General features: G+C 42.8%; 1 protein-coding gene across 4 annotated transcripts in view; it reads right to left on the reverse strand.

Moving 5' to 3' along the window:
• NETO1 (neuropilin and tolloid like 1) overlaps positions 1–21,875 on the reverse strand; it is a 148,368-nt gene that overhangs the window by 21,011 nt on the left and 105,482 nt on the right. For 3 of the 4 annotated variants that reach the window (XR_008933481.1, XM_056854218.1, XM_056854217.1), the window contains one exon: positions 18,229–18,457. The exons of the other annotated variant lie outside the window; for it this stretch is intronic. Coding sequence is in view for 2 of the 3 variants with exons in the window: in XM_056854218.1 (XP_056710196.1) it covers positions 18,229–18,457 (229 nt within the window). In the remaining variant the exon portion in view is untranslated. The remainder of the gene's footprint in view (positions 1–18,228; positions 18,458–21,875) is intronic. 4 annotated transcript variants of the gene reach the window in all.

Genomic DNA, 21,875 nt, shown 5'->3' on the forward strand with positions numbered 1-21,875 from the left:
GAGCTTATTGCAGTGTTATATCCAATAGATGGATGACAAGTGAGCTCAGAGATGGACGTGTGAACCCAGTCTTATCTAGCACTGCATCTGTGGAGAGAGGGGCATGAAATCTCATGCCCTACCACAGGTTTTCACCGTGAGAGGCTTGCACAAATTTGTTTTTAGGTGTCAGTGTCATAGATTTTCAATGCAATCCTAAGAATACTTTCCTAGGAGTAAACCCCATTGAATAGGCCTCAGTAGGATTCTGAGCAGATCTGTTTAGGATTTCTCTGTTCTTTAAATTTTTATTCTCTCTAAAGACTAAGGCTGCATAGAGAAAACACTGCACCAAGGGGAAATGACTACCTGAATAGGACTGAATAGGGCTGCCAGGTCCCCTCTCTCCTCCGTCGGGAGGCTCTGGGGCTGCGGTCTGGATTGTGCGCGTGCCTTCCGGAAGTGCCGCCTCGCAAGGAGCCTTTTCCTCTTAGTTTGATTGGTAATGCGGCCCTTTACCACGCAAACTAAGAGGAAAAAGCCCCTTGCGAGGCAGCACTTCCAGTTGTAAACCGGAAGTGATGCGAATGTGCATCGGCACCCATGTGCACTTTTGCCCACCGACCTTCAAGTGGCGAATTGCTGGGGGTTTTCCCGCCACCACCAGGCACCTGGCAACCCTATCCCTGAAACATATTCAGAAAGTGTAAGAGCGTGTGTATGTGGCATACACACAAAGGGGGGGGGAGTATAGCTAATCTTCTCATATTACAACCAACTCTTGTTTTGCCCTCTACTTCAGTAGGATCTGTTGCTTGTAGATAAAAATGGAGACTAATGAGATTAATGTATGAAGCCATTCAGAGGTTAGTTGAAGTGTATATACCACTTTAAAATAAGAATAAAGAACTACAGCTGCAATAAATGTTTGCCCTTTTGATACTGCATTAACAAAGATTTTTCACATTCCCTGCTCAAGAGGCAAGGTATAGCTGCCTAAGGCTCACAAACGGGTAGAATCAAGTGGACTCATATTACTAAAGGCCTGTGATGAAAGTGTTTCTGGAGGCCATGTACTACATTTCAGTCTTCACAGGCCAATTCACAGTCCTCAGTGAGAATTTTATAACCTTATGGAGGTTGTTCATCTACTGAGAGCTCCCAGATCCTAAATTAAGATTACCCTACGACAATGAAGATAATTTCCCCCCTAAATTCGCACCGTTTTACATTGCCATTCATTTAATTAAATTAGCTTTCTTTTCAGAATTTTTACTTGAAAACATGCAAATAACTGGTTTTTAACCACGAGCTTTTTGAACGCATAAACGTAAATTATATATTCATGAATCAATGTATTCAAGACACATAACACTATACTGAATGATGGCCAGAGTGCATAGGGTTGTTCAATTCACCTGGAGAAAATGGCCGCTTTGCCAATTGGACTCTATGGCATTGAAGTCCCTCCCTTCCCCAAACCCCGCCCCCCTCAGGCTCTGCCTCGAAAACCTCCCACCGGTGGCAAAGAGGGACCTGGCAACTCTACTATGGGTAGCCATGTTAGTCTGTCTGTAGCAGTAGAAAAGAGCAAAAGTCCAGTAATAATCTGTTTACAACTAATAAAATTTCTGGCAGGATTTGAGTTTTCGTGAGCCACAGGTCTGAAGAAGTGAGCTGTGGCTCATGAAAGCTCATACCCTGCCAGAAATTTTGTTAGTCTTGAAGGTGCTACTGGCCTCTTGCTCTTTTTTCATTCAAAAGCATATTATAGAGTTTTAAATAAGGGGCTTTGCTGTGAGGAAAGGCTAAAACAAGGGTAAAGGATGTAGCATTTAAGCTCAGGACAGGTTCAGCATTCTTCTCACTGCCAGATGCTTGGGCCAAATCATAGGGGATGAGAGTATCTGGCATGAGCTTCCCATGCCCGTCTTGCTGAACAGCCTTGGATTCATGGATCTGATGAACTCATATAGTGTGATCTAGTAAACAATTCTTAGGTAGTCATGTTTGTTGCAAACATTGGACACAAGGTGGCAAACTAACCCTAAAAGATCTGGAAAATGTAACTTAACCCTCCGGGTAGGAATTAATCTGATCATGCTGCTGAAAGTAAAGCAGCAGTGTTTTCTGTGTGGGCAATGTTACAATTAGGAATATACACACAAAATATAGAAGAATGTATTTGTCCATGAATGAAGGAGGGAGACAGAGGTGGGATGTTACAGGTATTTCCCGCATGATAAGCATTAGAATACTGTTCCTTTATGATACGAATTCAGAAATGTAGGGCTTTAAATTAAGGTAATCTCATGAACACTATGGACATTCCCTGTTCTGAGTTGCAAAAGGCTTCAAAATAATTTATAATTTCAAGTTTTTTTTTAAAAAATGATTGATTTAATTATTACCATTACAGTCATGTTAAAGCTGGCATTGTGAAAGAGTGGTTACATTTTCATTTTCTTTATATGTCAAATGGAACATAATGGGCCACTAATGTTACTTTGGCTACAGCGCACCAGAGATTCATCTATATCCTGCTTCTACATCTTACTTAGCCTTTCAACAACAGACCAGAAGCAGAGAGGAACCGCTTATGGATGCCACGTTGGCCTCTTGAGAACTATAACCCTGCATTTTCTTTTGCTTCTCTGCTGTAGAATTTGCAATAGGGAGATGGAGAATAGGTGGCACAAGTGGGAACCTGCAAGGACTTGCGGGAGGCATCTGCTTTCTTTCTCCTCCATAGGGTCGCCCACCTCCAGGTGGTAGATGGAGATCTCCTGCTATTACAACTGATCTCTAGGCGACAGAGATCAGTTTCCCTGGAGAAAATGGCTGCTTTGGCAATTCAACTCTAGGGCATTGAAGTCCCTCCCCTCTCCAAACCCTGCCCTCCTCAGGCTCCATCCCCTAATCTCCTGTTATTTCCCAACCCAGAGCTGGCAACCCTACTCCCCCACTATTTCCTCTTTCCCTTCACTGAAAGCCCATTTTACTGCTTCCTTCTCTCCTCCCCACCCAGGAGCCAACCACGAGCATGGCAGGGAACCTTCACGGACTAGCAAGGTGGCACCTCACTTTTCCCTTATCCCCCTTTCCACACTATTGCTCCTTTCTCCTGGCAACCCCAATATCCTCTATAGGGTTTCCAGGTCCCTCTTTGCCACCGATGGGAGGTTTGGGGAGGAGAAGGGCTTCAATGCCATAGCGTCCAATTGCCAGAGCTGATCTCTATCAGCTGGAGATCAGTTGTAATAGCAGAAGATCACCAGCTAGTACCTGGAGATTGGCAACCCTAATCCTCTGCCTTTTCCCTGCCTCATTCTCTCCTTCTCAACCATTCACCAATCTAGTTTTTATCTGCCTCCCATCTTCAGCTATATTTATTATTTATTTTCTGTATTTATGATACAACTTTTTCCACAGTGGGGACCAAAGCAGCTTACTTTATGCTCCTCCTTTTAACTTGCACAACAAGTTAAGTTAAGGTAGGTTAGGCCCAAAATTACCCAGTCAGCTGCCACAGCAAGATGAGAATTCAAACCTGGACCTCCCAGACCATACTGTTAAGCTCTAACTGCTACACCATGCTGGCTTTCATAGGGTGGCTGCTGTTGAACAGGAGAAAGCAGCTAGACCTAGTTGAGTTATGCAAATCAGGTGATATCAAGTCACCCAGTGATTACTGTCAGGCCTAGGGTGCCAACCTCCAGATAGAGCCTGGAGATCTCCCAGAATTACAACTGATCTCCAGACGAGATATCTGTGCCCCTGGAAAAAAATGACTGCTTTGAATGGTGGACTTTATGGCATTGCATCCTGCTGAGCTCCCTCTTCTCCCCATATCTTCCCCTCCCCAGACTCCACCAAAAAAACTCCATGAATTTCCCAACCTGGAGCTGGCAACCCTAGTCAGGCCTGCCCCAATGAGTCTTCCCGCAAAGACCAAAACAGCCCTGGAAAGGACTCTTCCTGCCTTTTCACTCATCAAACCCAGCCTGGAAAGCTGGGGTTCCCTAGCAACAGCCACTGAGGGCTTCTGTTTCTTAAAGCTAAAGGAACTCCTTTTATCATTTTTTGGGTTTTTTTAAAGCCCACAATGTATTTTTTTGGTTTTTTAGATTTCATCATTTTCTGTAAACCTGGGGCATTGTTCAGGTTTGTAGAAAGATCTGCCTTGCCTGTTCACAGCTCCAGTCTTTGGATTTAAGTATCCTCAAATTTGGCCTACTTCACTATTTAGAATATTAGATATTTTGATGGACAAAGAACATAAAAGTCAAATATGGAATAAGGGGACAGGTGTCCAATGATTACCACTTATTCATGAACACCATTTAATTTGTTTTTACAGGCTTGGCTATCACATTATCATACCATAGGCTTCCTTTCTGTAAAGTGTATAAACCTGGAGCGTTCTTTCTACCCTTGTTCACCACCCGTACCAATTTCAGCCATTGTACTCTTATCCTTTCCAATTTGCTCTTTCAACTTGATAGCCAATCTGGACACATTACCAGCATCCTAAACAGTACTGGGGAGAGTAGAACAGTTCTTGTTTAAGTCGTACTTTCAGTGATGCTGGAGATTATACATTTATGCATTTTCTTCCTAGTGTGTAGTCATTTATACTTGTCGTCTTTGAATTTTTTTTTCATTTTCAGTCCAGTGCTCTAGTTTATCTAGGTCCCTTTGAATTTTAATCTTGTTCTCTGTGCAGGAGAAACCCTTTCATAGACCTGAGTTATATTATAGGACACAAATTAATACTGTGAAATTCCAAGTTAATAAAAGCATGTTTCCTACCTATGTCGGAACGTATTCAACCCACACAGTGCAATACTACCATTTCTGAACTGAAAGGGCACACATATTTCTGTTTTCAGTATATCAAAGCCTAATCCAAGTCAGTCTCAAAGACTGGATCCTGATGATAATGTCTGCAAATGGAATGCAGTTCCTTATCAGAGGTCTGCAGTGTGATGGGGAAAATTGGAGAAAATTGCCCTCCCCTTCCATTAGAGGAAATCATTATCAGGATCCAAGGCATGTTCCTAAAGCCACTGTTATGCTGAACCAAATAACAAAAAAAAATGTTTTTGTCAACACAGCTTTCAACTCAAGAGCACAATAATTATTAAATATAATTACCAATTCAAGCTTTCTACCAATTGTTTGCAAAAGTATAAGAAATGTAACAAAACCAAAATGATATTTGTAAGATTAATCTACTAATTCACTGAATGCATTCACAAGCAAATACTCCTAAATAGTTGGATGGTTTAAGAGTCACCTGGGTTCCCTTGGTGGGGGGAGGGAGGGGGATTTCAATTCTACCCTGCCACAAGACCTTTCAAGATGCGAATTTTGTAACTTTATCTTACATCTCTGCATAAGGATACAGTAAGGATATAATAGCAAGAGCTGCTTTCTACACAACCCTCCAGCATGATGTAGTGGTTAGGAGCAGTGGACTCTAATCTGGAGAGTCAGGTTTGATTCCCCACTCCTCCACATGAGCAGCAGACTCTAATTGAGTGAACCTGGTTGGTTTCCCCAATCCTACACATGAAGCCTGCTGGGTGACCTTGAGCTAGTCACAGTTCTCTTTCTAAGCATCACAAAGCATCTGTTGTGGGGAGAGGAAGGGAAGGAGATTGTAAGCCAGTTTGATTCTCCTTGAAAGGTAGAGAAAATTGGCATATAAAAACCAACCCTTCTTCTTGTTCCAAGGCATCCTCCTCAGTTTATCTTTGATATTTTATTTAGTACAGGAGCTTATTCCAAAGGGGTGGAGCTAGAACTGAGAAGCCTTGGGAACAAATTCCAGTTCCAGTGCAAAATGAGTACCTGTATGCAAATGAGCATTTAGGCGAAATCGGTGGTTTTAATTCTCCTCTTTTCCACAATGGTAGTTTCATTTTATTGCAAATGCATGTTGTAAATATTTTGTAAGCAATTTGCATGGTATTCATATATAAAATATGCATCATTTATACATATAGGGTTGTACCCTATGATTCCTTTCCACTAAGTTTGTGTTATAGTGGTTACAGTATCAATCTAGGCTTCGGGATGGCCTGGTTGGAATCCCCACTCTGCCACGGAATGTTGCTGGGTTACCTTGGGCCACTCACATATCCTTAGCCTAACCTACCTCACAGGACTGTTGTGAAAATAAAATGGAGGAGAGGAAAACCATGTAAGCCACTCTGGATTCCCTTTCAAGAGAAAGATGGGAGATAGATAGATAGATAGATAGATAGATAGATAGATAGATAGATAGATAGACAGACAGACAGACAGACAGACAGACAGACAGACAGACAGACAGACAGACAGACAATAGTATCCTATGACTCTCACAGTCACTGGTTGTGATTTTTTTTCCCCAACAGAGAAACACTTCCTTCAACAAAAAAACACTTTTCTTCATCAGAGGAAGCTTTTCTCCGTCAGAAAAAGCAATTATCTATTGGAGGAAATCCTTCTCTGTTGAAGGAAGATGGCCACCCATTCCTGAAGGGGGGTAGATCAGGGCCATCTTCATGCATGGGCCCGATGGGCACTTGCCCGGGGGCCCCATGGGCATAGGGGCCCTATGCTAATCTGTGTATGTTAAGTGACTTGCCATAAATAAATACTACTGCACAGTAGTCTATACTAAACTATAAAATAATATTTGCTGCAATGTTATTGTGTTACAAATGGACATTGTGATTTGTCTCTGATTATCGACCATTTACTTTTTATTCCTGTGAGTGGTTGTCGTAGGGGCCCCAGCACACTGGTTTGCCCAGGGGCCCATAATGCTGTTAAGACTGCCCTGGGGTAGATCCACAGTGGCTGGGAGCAGCACAGCTGCACCACCTCCTCAGAGGCTTCCCAGCCACTGAAAATAAATATAAAACAGTCAATGGAACTGCGCCACCAAAAAAGGTGGTGCAGCAATGCCACAGTGCAAGGGGGTGTTTCCAGGGCAAATGGGGTTAGGCAGCTGCCTAAGGCAGCTTCACCCTAGGAACATCCCAGGAACACACACACACACACACACACACCAGTATGGGCTTTTCCTTCCAGGAATTCTCTGCTGGTATGGCTGCATTGGCAGCAGGGGCCAGTGAAGCTCCGCGGCTCCGGCATGTCCCCCCCCCCGGGACTGCGTAAGTGCCCATTATCCCAAGTTAAATGGGCACTTAAGCTGGGGTGAGGTCACGCTGGCTCCTAAGGAGCTTCACCCCCCCTTCAAGATTACAGCCTTAGTGGGAGACAGTAATAGGTTCCAATTCAGCAGAAGGGCATCATAGGATCTAACCCATAATATTCCTATCATGACAACTTTTGACTTTTTGACACAGGAAAGTGAAAAATGGGTACATTTTACAGGACAAATTCATTGCAAGAAAATTTAAAATTGATGCAAAAATAAAGAATTATGGGTTTAATTCACATGAAGGAAGCACAAAATCAAAATAGAGATGAGAAATTCAAAATCATCCCCTTCATTTGAGCTAACCCTTTCTTAGCAATAGCAAACCAGTGAGACCTAAAGAGAATTTCCACTACAAACTTTTCAGAAGTTATTGGGAGATCATCCTGTGAGCTGAAGAAATTATGCTTCCAGATAAAAGAATGTGCTTAAGGCAATTCTCTGACTGGCAAGAAGGTCAAACGCTGCAAGAATTATAGGTATCAAGAGAATGAATACTGTGAACCAGCTGTCAAAGGTGATAGAACGAGTGTCTGTTCTGATGTGCTAATAAAGGGATTTCCTCTGATCCTGAATGCCCTGAATCTAAGACAGTTCTTTTAGGTTAAAAGTGTAGGTGTTTCTGCTCAGAAGCTAAGCTTTTTGGCAGAACAGCGGGTGTAGCACGTCTGTCATTAATCAGGCTGGAGATTACTGTTAGAAACATAGGAAGGTAAGTATAACATTTATGGGAACAGCTTTTTCCCAAGTATTAGTTAAAAGCAGTTTTCCCCCCCTTAGGCCATTTATGCAGGGCTTTCCCCCGCGGTCACCTCAGCCGACTGCCCCACGCTTTGTTTCGATTATACATGCCTTTCCCAGCCGTCAGAGGTCGCCCAGCCCTTCCCTGCGCGTTTTGCCCACATTTTCCGGATTCTAGCTAAAACAGCATCTGGAAAACACAGGCAGGATGTGCAGAAATGTGCGTGGAGAGTGAGGCAACCTCTGGCAGTTGGGAAAGACATGCCTAATCAAAACGAAGCACCGGAGCAGTCAGAGGGGTGACCGCGAGGGAAACAGCCCTGCATAAATGGCCCCAGTCTTTAGCTTCTAATATTCATGTGACCATTCTATATCTGCTAACTCCTGAGGGGGGACCGGTTTGCCTCCACCTTTTAGGAGGAACTCCTTTTTGGGCTAGCCACTGGGAAAGAGAGGTGGATTGGCTATGTGAACAAGGCATACCTTCACCTGTGATTGGCAGCGGCAACCTCCCTTCCACCCAAAGTTAGCAGTGGAGGATTAGCTGGTTGCCTAAGGGAACCAAGTAGGATTTGGGGTGGGGGGGCTCTCAGCCTGGACCGGCAGTTGCCTGGGAGCTTTTCCCACTTATTCTGCAACGCAGCTTTTTGGGCAGTTGAACTGAATGGCAGATAAGGAGAGCAGAACCTTGAGGTTTCAGACTAAGGGCTCTCCTGCGAGAGGCTCTTTGGTGGCAAAGTTTACTGACGTGAGATGTTGCACTTTAGACTTGTAACGAATAAGGTATGGCCCTAACGAAGTTGACCCATTTCCATTGCCACACGTTTTCATTCTGGGGGGTATGGTGGCAATGCGTTTGGAGAGAGGGGGACAGATGACAACCCCTTCAAAATGCATGATAAAGAGGAAGGCGAAGATCTGACACAATCCATGTCAGGCATATGTGAGTGTGTGTTAAGTGCCGTCAAGTCGCTTCCGGCTCATGGCAACCCTATGAATGAAAGTCCTCCAAAATGTTTTATCTTTGACAGCCTTCCTCAGATTTTGCAAATTGAGGGCTGTGGCTTCCTTTATAGAGTCAGTCCATCTCTTGTTGGGTCTTCCTCTTTTCCTGCTGCCTTCAACTTTTCCTATCATGATTGTCTTTTCCAGTGACTCTTGTCTTCTAATAATGTGACCAAAGTACGATAGCCTCAGATTAGACATTTTATCTTCTAGGCTCAGTTCAGACTTGATTTGATCTATAACCCACTGGTTTGTTTTTTTGGCCATCCACGGTATCCGTAATATTCTCCTCCAATACCACATTTCAAAGGAATCTACTTTCTTCCTGTCAGATTTCTTCATTGTCCAGCTTTCCCACCCATAGTAATAGAGAATATGATGGCATGAATTAAATTGATCTTGGTTGCCAGTTACACATCCGTACACTTCAGAATCTTTTCTAGCTCCTTCATGGCTGCCCTTCCCAGTCTCAATCTCCTTCTGATTTTTTGGCTGCCGTCTCCCTTTTGGTTGATGATGGAGCCAAGGAACAGAAAGTCTTGAACCGTTTCAATTTCTTCATTGTCAACCTTAAAGTTGGGTAATTCTCCTCTAGTCATTACTTTTGACTCCTTGATGTTCAGCTGTAGTCCTGCTTTGGCGCTTTCTTCTTTAATTTTCAGTAGTCGTTTCAAGTCTTCGCTATTTTCTGCCAGTAATGTAGTATCATCGGCATATCTCAATTTGTTAACGTTCCATCCCCCAAATTTTCACTCCACCTTCATCTAAATCTAATCCAGAATACAGCTTGATACATTAAAACTGGGAAACTTTCTCCGTTATGCAGGGCTCAAGTCCACAAATCCATGGGGAGCTCATACATTCTACCACAACAAAAGTCCACTGTTTTTTTCTTGCAATTTGGATGTTACACAGGAAATAAAACAGAGTGTGGGGAGGGGGGAATGCTAATAATACACGGGGTGAAAATGCATGGTCACTTTAGCCTCCTTTATTCCCTGTTTCAACCAGGATTCAGCCAGGATTGAACGCACATTCGGCGAAACGCATGCCTTCGATCCTGGCTGAATCCTGGCTGAAACGGAATAAAGGAGGCTAAAGCAACCATGTGTTTTCGCCCATGGACTCTCTGGTGGTGCTTATGTGTGATAATGGAAGGTGCTCTCAATTGCCATTGTGTTTGATAGAGCTGATTATATTTTTCAGAGCTGGACTGAATGAGGTGGAGGCTCAGTGATAACTCAAAGGTAAGGAGACCCACCTATTAACCTACTTTTCTCTTCAACATTTATTTGTAGACACATAGCAAAGCAGCCATTTCTCCATACAAAGACTACTTACTAATCCAAACAGTAGTTCACACGCAGACACATCTATACACACAAGCAGGTACTCTTTAAACACTGGTAATTCCATTACTACACAATAACATTATTACAAGCTGTTGCCAAGATGTAGTCTGAATTTCCAGTTTTTCAGCTCAGTATGTCTCTAGTCCTTTTCGCTATGGAAATGTAAGGGGATGTTCCCCAACTGCCTCTCCCTTTATATCCCCGCAATGAAGAGCTAGATGTACTTTTTTTGAAACAAAAGCTTTGAATTCAGAGGAACTAGCAACTGTGGCGATATATCCTTATGATCTTATTGCACTATAATACAGTGCAATAAAGCCTGTTGATGACATGAGCAGGGAATAGTTGCAGTGAGGGTGGAGGCAAGGAAAGTAGTGCTGATGTGGGCAGGACTTCTAAAATGCACACCTTTTTGTCCAGATGGGTTGCTAACATGCTTTTTTTGGGATAAACGGTGGTACCAAACCAGATTTGAGAAAGAATGTGCAGGACAGGGAAAGCCTGGCAAATGAACATCAATATCGCAGAGAACAACACTATGTGGAGGCTCCAAAAAAGCATTGCAGTGTGGAAACCATGGCCTTATATGCAGGGAAGTTTCCCCGCAGTCACCCCCGCCAACTTCTTTGGAGCTTCCTTTTGATTATGCGTGCCTTTTCCTCCTGTCAGAGGTTGCCTCATTCTCCTCGGGGGTTTCTGTGCGTTTTGCCCGCATGTTCCAGATTCTGGCTAAAACAGCATCCTGAAAACATGACCAAAAAGTGCAGAAATGCACAGGGAGAGCAAGGCAACCTCTGACAGTCGGGAAAGGCATGCATAATCAAAAGGAAGCTCCGAAGAAGTTGGCAGGGGGGAGCGCAAGGGAAACAGCTCTGCATAAAAGGCCCAAAGTGCAGAAATACCTCTGTGTGGAAGTAGGCTATCACTAGGGTTGCCAGGTCTCTCTTCACCACCGGCGGGAGGTTTTTGGGGCAGAGCCTGAGGAGGGCAGGGTTTGGGGAGGGACTTCAATGCCATAGAGTCTAGGTGTGTGCATATCGATAAACCCGAACCGAAAATAAACCCAAAATTAGCCATTTTGGTAAATTTCCAGTTCAGGTTTACCGAATGCACAAACCTGGGGAGAAAGCTGAAGCCGAATAGGCAACTCCGGAAAAAGCCAAAGAATTATTCGTTTTGCAATGGTTTTCTATGGAGGAGGGGGCAGCCCCTTCTGGACCCCATAAAATTGGACCCCTAACCCAATCTTCACCAAAATTCGGAGGTCATGCAAGGAGAGTCCCTTCAAGCTATGCTGTGAATTTGGGGGCTCTACCTCCAAAAATGCCCCCCAGGATAATTTTAAATATACTGACCTTTTTAGAGTCAATTACAATAATGGCTGTCGGTCTGGTTCCTTCCTCCTTCATGGTTGAAGGGATTCTCCTTGCGTGACCCCCAAGGTTTGGTGAAGATTGGGTCAGGGGGTCCATTTTATGGGGTCAGGAAGGGGCTGCCCCCTCCTCCATAGACAAGAGGAGAAGGCGACACTTTTCAAACCCCATTAAATCGGACCTCCTGACCCAATATTCACCAAACTTTGGGATTTGTGCAAGAACAGTCCTTTCAAGCTATGCTGTGAACTTGGGGGCTCTACCTCCAAAAATGACCCCCGAGGCCCGAATTATTTCAGGAAACCTGGAAATAAACTGAATGCCCATATTTACCGGTATGGGTATTTGGCTTATTTCAGGCTCCCCCACAAAAATAAAAAATCGGGCCCAATAAACCCAAACCCGAAATTTAACTTTTTTTTTTTGCACATCCCTAATAGAGTCCAATTGCCAAGGCAGCCATTTTTCTCCAGGTGAACTGATCTCTATCAGCTGGAGATTAGTTGTAATAGCAGAAGATCTCCAGCTATTACCTGGAGGTTGGCAACCCTACCTATCACTTATATTCTACATTCCTCTGTCCTCCTTCCTTCCATATTGCTCTGTGTTTTGTTCTGAATTGTTCTGTGCTTATAAGGGGCTAATGAGGCTCAGAGAGCCTCCTGTAAAAAGCCGGAAAGTTATGTGCTCTTCCACTAGAATATGAAGAATTCTTGCTTCTCTTGGCACTCAGCAGAGAGGCTGAGAGACAGAAAAAGAGTGTGGAGGCTATGTGGTAAAGAAAAGAATGGACTGAAACATGAATTATCACCTTTTACACTTGGTTAGCAGCCCATTTTGAACAATCACTCACTGGATGGTGTTCCACCCACAATCCTTGCGTGACCCTTTTGTCAGTTCCCAGGTGAACAGTCAGGAGTCAGTTCCTCAGGCCATTTGAATACTGATGTTGCACTGAATATTAAAGAGTATTTCAAGCTCATTTCTCAAGATGTGGCATCAGTGCGTTTGCTTCCCTGTGCCTGTATTCTAGCACCATACCTCTGAATGCATGTAACTATATCTGATGATAGAAAAGCTCTAAACTGCAATGATTAATGAAGACAATTTGTAGCGTAGTGAAATACCATCTGTCTTTGCTGTTGAATTCCCATTTTATTTTATGCTTTGCTCTGAATGAACTAAACATCTCCCTTTCTCTCTCTCCCTCCCCCATAGAATACTGACACATATCCTCTGCTCATTGCCCTGTTAAAAGGTGCATACTGAAGGAGGATGAGTAGGTCATATTCTCTGGGTAGCAGAACTCATCACTACCACAAGCTTACAATGCAATCCTAAGCAGAGCTGTACCCTTTGAAGTCAAATCAATGGATTTAGAAAGACCCTACTCTATTTAGAATAGTGCTGTTAGCTCTGTACTTCTCACATTAAATTGTGGAACTCCCTGCCCCAGGATGTGGTGATGGCTGCCAACTTGGAAGGCTTTAAGAGGGTAGCGGACATGTTCATGGAGGAGAGGATATCCATGGCTACTAGTAAAAATGGATCCTAGTCACGATGCATACCTATTCTCTTCAGGATCAGAGAGCATACCTATTAAGTTAGGTGCTTTGGAACACATGCAGGATAATGATGCTGCAATTGTTTTGTTTGTGGGCTTCCTAGAGGCACCTGGTTGGCCACTGTGTGAACAGACTGCTGGACTTGATGGGCCTTGGTCTGATCCAGCATGGCCTTTCTTGTGTTCTTAAGTTTTGCATCTCACAGCTGGCACATCAGATAGTCACTTTGTTTGCACTCGTAAGTTATTTTTTTATTAATGTTCAGTCTACTGTCTCCTATCCAACTGATGTAATATCTCCGGCAAAATCTGCTGGCGCCATTGAATCCTTCTGATCCAAACTGCCCAAATGTACATACAACTTGCGCTGCGATCCAAGGAAACTGAATTCATAATTAGCAGGCAAAAATGAGCTGTAAACAGTATAGCTTTGAAAAGTAGGCTGCTTACCTGTACCTTTTTTTCCTTCAAGTGGTCACCTGTGCCTCAGAATGATGCACAGAGACTACGAAGCAGTAATATAATTGACTGGTAAATGTCTACTGAAGAGGCAATGCACTCTAGGAAGAGCTGCAGCCTGCCTACTTAAGTAACCATCAGGATAATATGTAACATCTAACAACAAATGCTTATGTACAGTCACTGGACCTTAGCTGTTTCACAATGCAGAACTGTAAAAGCAAGCGCTTGGAGAATATCTGTGGTTAAAGTTTTTGTTTTTTGTTTTTACAAAAAAAGATTTCCATGCTTGTGCTTCAATTTGATATCCCTGTAAACAGATCCTGACTTGCATCCCAAGCACAAGTTGGTGACCATATGCCTACTCTTCAGTTCTTGATAAGCCGTGAATCCCCAAATGCCTGCATGGTTGTTTCTAAGGTAACAGAATATGATGCCTTCAATTTAAATGAACCAGACTCTGAATATTCAAGATCGCTTCAGCCGCAGAACAAATCAGAAGTAATAGCATTGGACTAATATGAAGTATTATCTCTGAGACCAGCTTGATTCATGTACAAGAGAAACGTAAATTACCTTTTAAACCACATCACAGATCAATTGGTAGATATGGTTTATTATCAGTAAGATGCAACAGAATATTTTGCAATCAAGCCCACATTTAGGAAGAAGACCGTTATAAATGTCTTCAATTACTTTGTCATCTACAGAGGAGTCCGTGTGTCAGAAGATCATGTACATGTGTCAGGAGACATGGATGGCCTCGTAGGAGGGGCTGTGGCTTAGTGGTAGAGCATATGCTTGGCATGCGGAAGGTCCCAGATTCAATCCCCAGCATCTCCAGTTAAAGGGACTAGGCAAGTAGGTGATGCGAAAGATCTCTGCCTGCGACCCTGGAGAGCCATTGCAGGTCTGAGCAGACAATACTGACTTTGATGGACCAAGGGTCTGATTCAGTATAAGGCAGCTTCATGTGCCTTCTAGCCTGTCACTTAACTGGTTGTTTCAGTCACAATATAACCCCACCTTTCTCCTTCCACCTTCACCCACACCACCTAGTCTCTGCTTTAGTGGATTTTAATTCAGGATGCTCTGTTTAAGATATACTGCTTCAAAGCACTTAGCATGAACGATAATGTGGCAGTAATAGAGATACATGCAGTTTTTCTTTTTTTTAAAAAAAGACACCTCCTCTAAACACTAAACATATGCTTTGTTCACAGCTGTCTTCAATTCATTAATAATCTTTGCTAAATGATTGTTCCCTTTCAGTTTGTATCACCTTGAGTGATTTGTTTCCTTCCAGCCAAGGAAGGGAACTCTTTCCTGGTGCTATTCCACTTTTAAGAATTATGGTTGTTGTTATTTTTACTGCATCGATATACATTTAACGAGCAAACATCATGATGTCAATTTAAGTTATCCTATTTTTCTTATTTTCTGTATGAAGTCTCCTGCCAGAAAAACCAGGTGCCTCCTGCCAGGGCTGTGCATATTGGTAAACCCGAACTGAAAATAAACTCGAAAATAGACATTTTGGCTTTTGGGGGGTTTAATTTTGGCCAAATACTAAAAACCAGAAAGGTAAACAAAGCCGGGTAGGCGATTCCCAAATAGCCGAATAGATATTCAGCTTTTCCGGGTTTGGGCTATTCGCCTTTGCCCAGATGCACGGCTCTGTGCCTTCTCCCATTTTTCTATCTTTGACTAGTTTTGTTAGGACCCCATAGGGACCTTTTGAGGTAAAGGTCATGTAATTGGAGCCAGCTTGGGCTGACCAACTTTCCAGGTACATCACCCAACAGAAGACTAATCTGCATAGTAGAAGGCTCATTTAAAAGATGGTGCTCACCCAGTCCTGTCTGGAGGAATGTACCCTCCAACTAAAAGCACCAGCTTCAACAGCTCCTGATCGGGTTTCTGAAGAAGACTCCCTCACCCGCGCAGATAAGCAAACTACTTCAGAAAAGCTGCCTTGGTCGAGACGTTGGCTGGTTCCATTATTAAACCCTCCCCTTATTAAAACTTGCTCTCAAACAGAAGGTTCCCCTGAGTAGTAGCTTCATTTACCCGCACTGTGACCATCTCTTGAAATCAGATTTTGGATGACTATATTAAAGGACTGTTCACGGGATGACATTTGTCGCCAAAAAAAAAATGTATCCTGTGCCTTGTTTTTCTTGCATTTAAGCCATTTTCCTCAGTTTGGAAGCTAATTTGCATGGACATCATGCAAAGCGACCCAGATACGAATGGAGCCCCCAGACTCAGAGGTGCCAGCCTGCTAGTTGGCTTTTTCCACCACTCCTCGGCAACACTGACATTCTGAACCTGAAAACTGATGGACAGCTTGGATTTCACAAATGCTTGGAGGATGGGGGTAACCCCTGTACCAAACTTCACCGAACTTTGGTGTCCATCTAAGGAAAGTCCCTTGCAGCTATGCTGCAAATTTGGTGACTCTACCTCGGAAAACACATTCCCCCAGAGCAACAAAAATAAATTCCATAGACTATATTGGACCCGATTTTTTGGGGAAACCCAGAAAAAAGCTTATCTTGGTTTACCTGAGGGAAAAAAACAGGGCCAATAAACCTCAAAAGTAATTTTTGCACACCCCTAGCTGCAAAACTTAATTATGTGCTGGGCTGTGGCTAATATGTTCCTTATATAAAGCATTATGTCAATGTAATCCTGTATTTTGCATGTCATAAATGTAGGGAAACATCCTTTTTGAAACTTCAGTTTCTGTTTTATCAAAGTTTTCTGCATAAACTCCTCTCGCTTCACCCTGGCTCCTGCAAAAGTCTCTTTTTCAGTGACTTGTAATGATCAGTGGTGTCGCTGGAAAATTTTAGATTCTGGCCTCAATGGTCTTATGGATATCACAAGATCTATGAGTTACTAACAATTTCATGATTTTTTGCTCTGAATACCTCTCCCTATGGTGCACGCATAGGGTTGCCAGGTCCCTCCTCACCACCGGGGGGGGGGGTTTGGGTGGAGCTTGAGAAGGGCGGGGTTGGAGAAGGGAGGGACTTCAATGTTATAGAGTCCAGTTGCCAAAGTGGCCATTTTCTCCAGCTGAACTAATCTCTATCTGCTGGAGATCAGTTGTAATAGCAGATCTTCAGCCACCACCTGGAGGTTGGCAACCCTATGCATGCAGGAAGACACCATTCATGCCATTATAGGACATGGAAGGGTTGCATTTTCCATATTCTTATTAGGGAATGGCTGCTTAGACCTCTTCTATGGCTTGGGAGTAGCAGGAGTCGGAAGTATATTAATTTTTGAGAGAAAACCCCAGTGTCACCCTTCTCATGATGGTAGCATGTATTGATTTTGGGATTAATTGAGGAGTAGATGCCCATACCACTCTTCCTCCTCACAACACAAAGCACACCTGTAAAAGAGGCCAAAGCAATGTTTTTTTATTGCCATGCAAGTGCTTGGCAGTATTTACTGCTAGCCACCCTAGATGTAAACTGTGATGTTGCTCCTGAGGTATCCTCTCCCCTGCCTTGGCTAAGCCCTATTATAAAAACTTTTCACAGTTAATACCAAGGAGGAGAACATAGATGAAACTCAGCAAGATAAAGGTTTATTTATGGTGTGTGTGTGTGGGGAAGTAAACTGGAGCTGCTCAGGGCCAGAAAGACTATATTTGTGATCCAGATATCAGTGCATGCCACACCAGGCCACCACAATAAACAGTCCATTTTCATCTTAAGGGACTAGATTGAGACTGAAATCCAACTTAGTTTAAAGAACCTCTAAAACTTCCATTAAATTGCTCTTTCCCCCCTCTGTTCCTCCCCTCCCTGCAAGTAGGGTTGCCAGGTCCCTCTTTTTGGGCGGAGCCTGAGGAGGGCGGGATTTGGGGAGGGGAAGGACTTCAATGCCATAGAGTCCAATTGCCAAAACGGCCATTTTCCCCAGGTGAACTGATCTCTATCGGCTGGTGATCAGTTGTAACAGCAGGAGGTCTCCAGCTGGTACCTATAGTGTTATAGTGCTGTTTTGGGTTGCTCCAATTATCCTTACAGCACTGAGCCTTCTTTTCTTGTGGTACCTGGAGGTTGGCAACCCTATCTCCAAGTATTCAGAGATCATTTCTGGCTTTCTCTCCAGACCACCTGGGACCAAAGGGGATTGGCAGCTACTGGAAAAGGGGAAGGACAATTTGTTAAATGTTGAAGTCCTGGATTATATGTTTTTTGAAAAACTAATAAAAATTGTTTTAAAAAAATGGAAAAGGGAAAGGACTTGGCTCTGTTCACCATAGCTTCCCATTGCCTACAATAGCCTGACACATTGAGGATCAACGATGTGAATTGGGGGTGGGGTGGAGGGACCAGGCTGTTATAAGGAAGTTCATGTGGTGAACTGATGGAAGTCTGGACTGATCCCTGTCAGAATTAGGGGGGGACGACCCCAAACCTTGCTATTTCATATATCAGTGCTTACTCTGGATGAAGGAAACACCATTAATGTTTTATGAGACTTGAATCATTTGACATCCTGATAGAGTCTTACGTTCTTGGAAAGATGTGAAGAGCATCTGGAATCGGCTGCTTCGACTGCCTTCATCTGCCCACATGCGGATGACTCCAAGACCTGTGCGCAGCATCACATCGTTAGCAACTGTGCTGCAAAACTTAGCTTTCAAATCCTCCACTGAGCTACTTCCATCATAGACAGCCACAAAATTCCTTTTGCATTCATTAGAATTCTGCATTTCATAGTCCAAGAACCGTAAATATATCTACAAAACAAAAAAACAGTGAATACGACAGCATAAACCAACATTGGAACAAGAGGCAATCAACAGCATTCTTTTCCTTTTTGAAAGGCTACAGATGGAATGGTAAGAAAATAATCCAATTTGCTACTGAACAATGGAATATTGCTCTTGTTGAATGTTCTTGCTTAGTAGCAAGTAGCAAAAGTACTGGAGGCTGAATTGTATTTTTAGCTATTACGGGATAACAATTCCCTACCTCAGTGAGTCTCTTTTTCAGAAAGTCTTTCCCTGAGAAACACAATTTACACATGTATGAAGTTACTTGTATGTTTGAATCAGAGACCAACCACAACGCATCGGTGTTTAATATCCAGTTGGGGGCAGTCAACTAAAAAGCTCTTTCTTATACTTTCGGCGACTGTTATGTTATTTGCATATTCAGAAAAAAAATAAAGCTAAGAATTGTTCTTGGTCCTGTTGGCCAATTTGTGTCATCCTTCTAACAAGTAGAAAATATGCTGCTTGAAAATTTGGGAGTCTCTTGAAATTGAGGCATTAATCTTCTCAAGCAGTTTGAATGCTATATTTTTTAAATAAACCAACTCTTTTTGTTAACATCTTTGTACCGGTAACTGAATACAGAAAAATCAATGCAATCTATAGATGTTCGACATAATGATACATTTTAATCACATTTCTCTTTTCAATAATCCTTAAAGCCAGTCTTTGGAATTTGTTTTAACCATCTTTGTGAAGAAGAACAATTGTACAACTTCAAAATCAAACTTTCTGTTAAGAGGCTATAATGTTGTTATAATCTACAGGAAATGATATTATGAAAACAGATTTAGAAAGTTGAGTGAAAACATACAGTCATACTGTTAGAAGCTTAAGACTCTACTGGACATTTGGGAAAGGCTCCATCCTACCGTCTTGGGTGTGGCTTGGTTCAATCGACCCAACAAAAGGAATACTGGTGCTCAGAATTGTTTCATAGCATATCTGATGCTAGTCATTAGATTAGAAACTTTATCATTCATCTCACTAGCAGATGATTTGTTATAGGCACACTCTGAGCCAGCTTTGGCCGGGGAGGGCGGGTTATAAATCACAAAATAAATAAATACCCAGGTTGCATCCAGAATCACTGGATATTGTTCAACCATGGCATTAAAGCAACCATTCATGTATGCATTGTCTTATCTACAAATAGATTGCTAGGAGTGAAAGACTGCTAGGGGTTCCACAATAGAACAATATGCAGTGAGGTGTGTATGGAGCGGCCATTTATTGGTCCATTGGTTGCAATTAAGTCAAGCACAATGGCTCTGTAAATGGGTCCTTTATCAAAGAAGCAGAAAACAATTTACAATTTTTGAGTTTGTTCTAATTTGGTTGATTTTTGTAATCCGACTTCTACTTAATTAAAAAAAAATTGTTTTCACTAACAATTTAGTTCCTAAGTTGATAACCATTTCTCTATCCCAGATTGGTTTTCCCTGATCAATTCATCTAAAAGCTTTCCCTGTGATGGGCCAGGCTGTCCTGACAATCTGCAAAGAACATTTTTATTTCATCTCACTCTGGAGCCAAACAACCAAACAAAAGATTTTAAATCTCCAAGCTGTATATCAGTGGTTCCCAAAGTGGGCAGTACCACACGCTGGGGGCAGTGGGATTACCTAGGGGGGCACTAAGAGACAAGGGGGCAGCAGGGGGCGCTAGAGGTGGGCCCCTTCAACTGTGTTGTTGGATAGGGTAGGGGGTGCTGGGGTTGAGTTTGTGGAACTAAGGGGGCGGTGGCCCGAAAATTTTGGAAACCACTGCTTTAGATGAAACAAGAGAGGCGCAGGATGTTTTCTAACCTAGAACTACTGACTTGCAACCTTTTGTCTCAATCACTAGACTTATCTTTTACCCCATAGCTTCTGGAGATACACTAGTAAGCATGACAGTGGATTAGGTTGCAAACAAACTGGTGTTAAGGGAATCCTACTCCCATATTATCTAGCAACATAAGCTGATCAAACTCTCACTTGTGATACTATAATGGAACTCTTTTGCTTTCCTCCACAAGTTCCTTAGCCTGAAAAAGGATGGCAATAGATACAGGAGTCTTTATTCTGCATTTCACACACTTCAAGTGTAACTGATTCAAGAATTCTATTACAATTATTTCAGCTTCTGTGGAGTATTTTTCATTCTTCTGGACCCCTTTCTAATGGAGATTTTGCTTTGGAGGCTAAATCTTGACCACCTGTATCATTCATCCCTTTCACATATCAGTAATAAACCCTTGGTATCTACTGCAATTGCTTACTCGTCATGGCAGAACACGCCATTAGGAATAATCAGAAAATTATAAGGCAGAAATAGGGGTTAGACATTATCTAGAGAAAACTCTTTTACGGAGGCAATAATGTACATTTTCAACTCAATTCCATGCAGTAATCACTGATTTTACAATTTCAACCTCACTTTACTTTTGCATTCTATTTAAGAAGAAGATGGCTATGATAACATAACCCCTGTTAATGTTGTAGAACAATAACGGGGGGTCCTTGGAGCATATCCGGAGGACTTAGCATAGCCATTTCTGTAGATAAGAAATTTGTCCTTTGGGAGTGATTGAGCAAGATGTCTAATGACTAAACCTGATTATTTTTGAAACTAAGGAGGAAGGGCAGTCATCATCTTTGCAGAACAAATTTTGAAATGGGAAGGGACTCGGAAACATGATGTCCTCTGCTATCAATCTCCACCCTGGTTCATATTTTTCATCATGGCCTCGATACAACTGTTGGATTTGCTAATAGGTACTTTCATAGTGCCTTGACCTGAATGGCCCAGACCAGCCTGATCTCATCAGATCTCAGAAGCTTAAGCAGGGTTGGATCTGGTTAGTACTTGAATGGGAGACAACTACTGAGGAAGTACATGATTACTACCTCTGTTCATCTCTTGCCTTGAAAATCCTACAGGTCACTGTAAGTCAGCTGTGACTAGACAGCACTGTCTACCATCACTCTCACAGCATGGGCTTTCCAGGATTCACTCTGGATTCAGTACTTAGCCCCAGAATATGTAAAGGATAATACGTAAAATAAAATACTCATACATTTGATTTTTAAAAAATTATTATTACACTCTCTCAGACTCTCCCCCCCCCCGAAAAAAACACAACTACTACTCCTGTTCTGAGAAGTATACTATAGAACATGGTGGAAGCCCATGAAGAATTAGAGGAGGTGGGAATAGGGTTGCCAACTGCCAGGTACTAGCTGGAGATCTCCTGCTATTACAACAGATCTCCAGCTGATAGAGATCAGTTCACCTGGAGAAAATGGCCACTTTGGCCATTGGACTCCATGGCATTGAAGTCCCTCCCCTCCCCAAACCACACCCTCCTCAGGCTCCGCCCCAAAAATCTCCAGGTATT

The sequence above is a fragment of the Euleptes europaea genome, chromosome 8 (assembly GCF_029931775.1).
Source record: "Euleptes europaea isolate rEulEur1 chromosome 8, rEulEur1.hap1, whole genome shotgun sequence".
Taxonomy (NCBI): Eukaryota; Metazoa; Chordata; class Lepidosauria; order Squamata; family Sphaerodactylidae; genus Euleptes; species Euleptes europaea.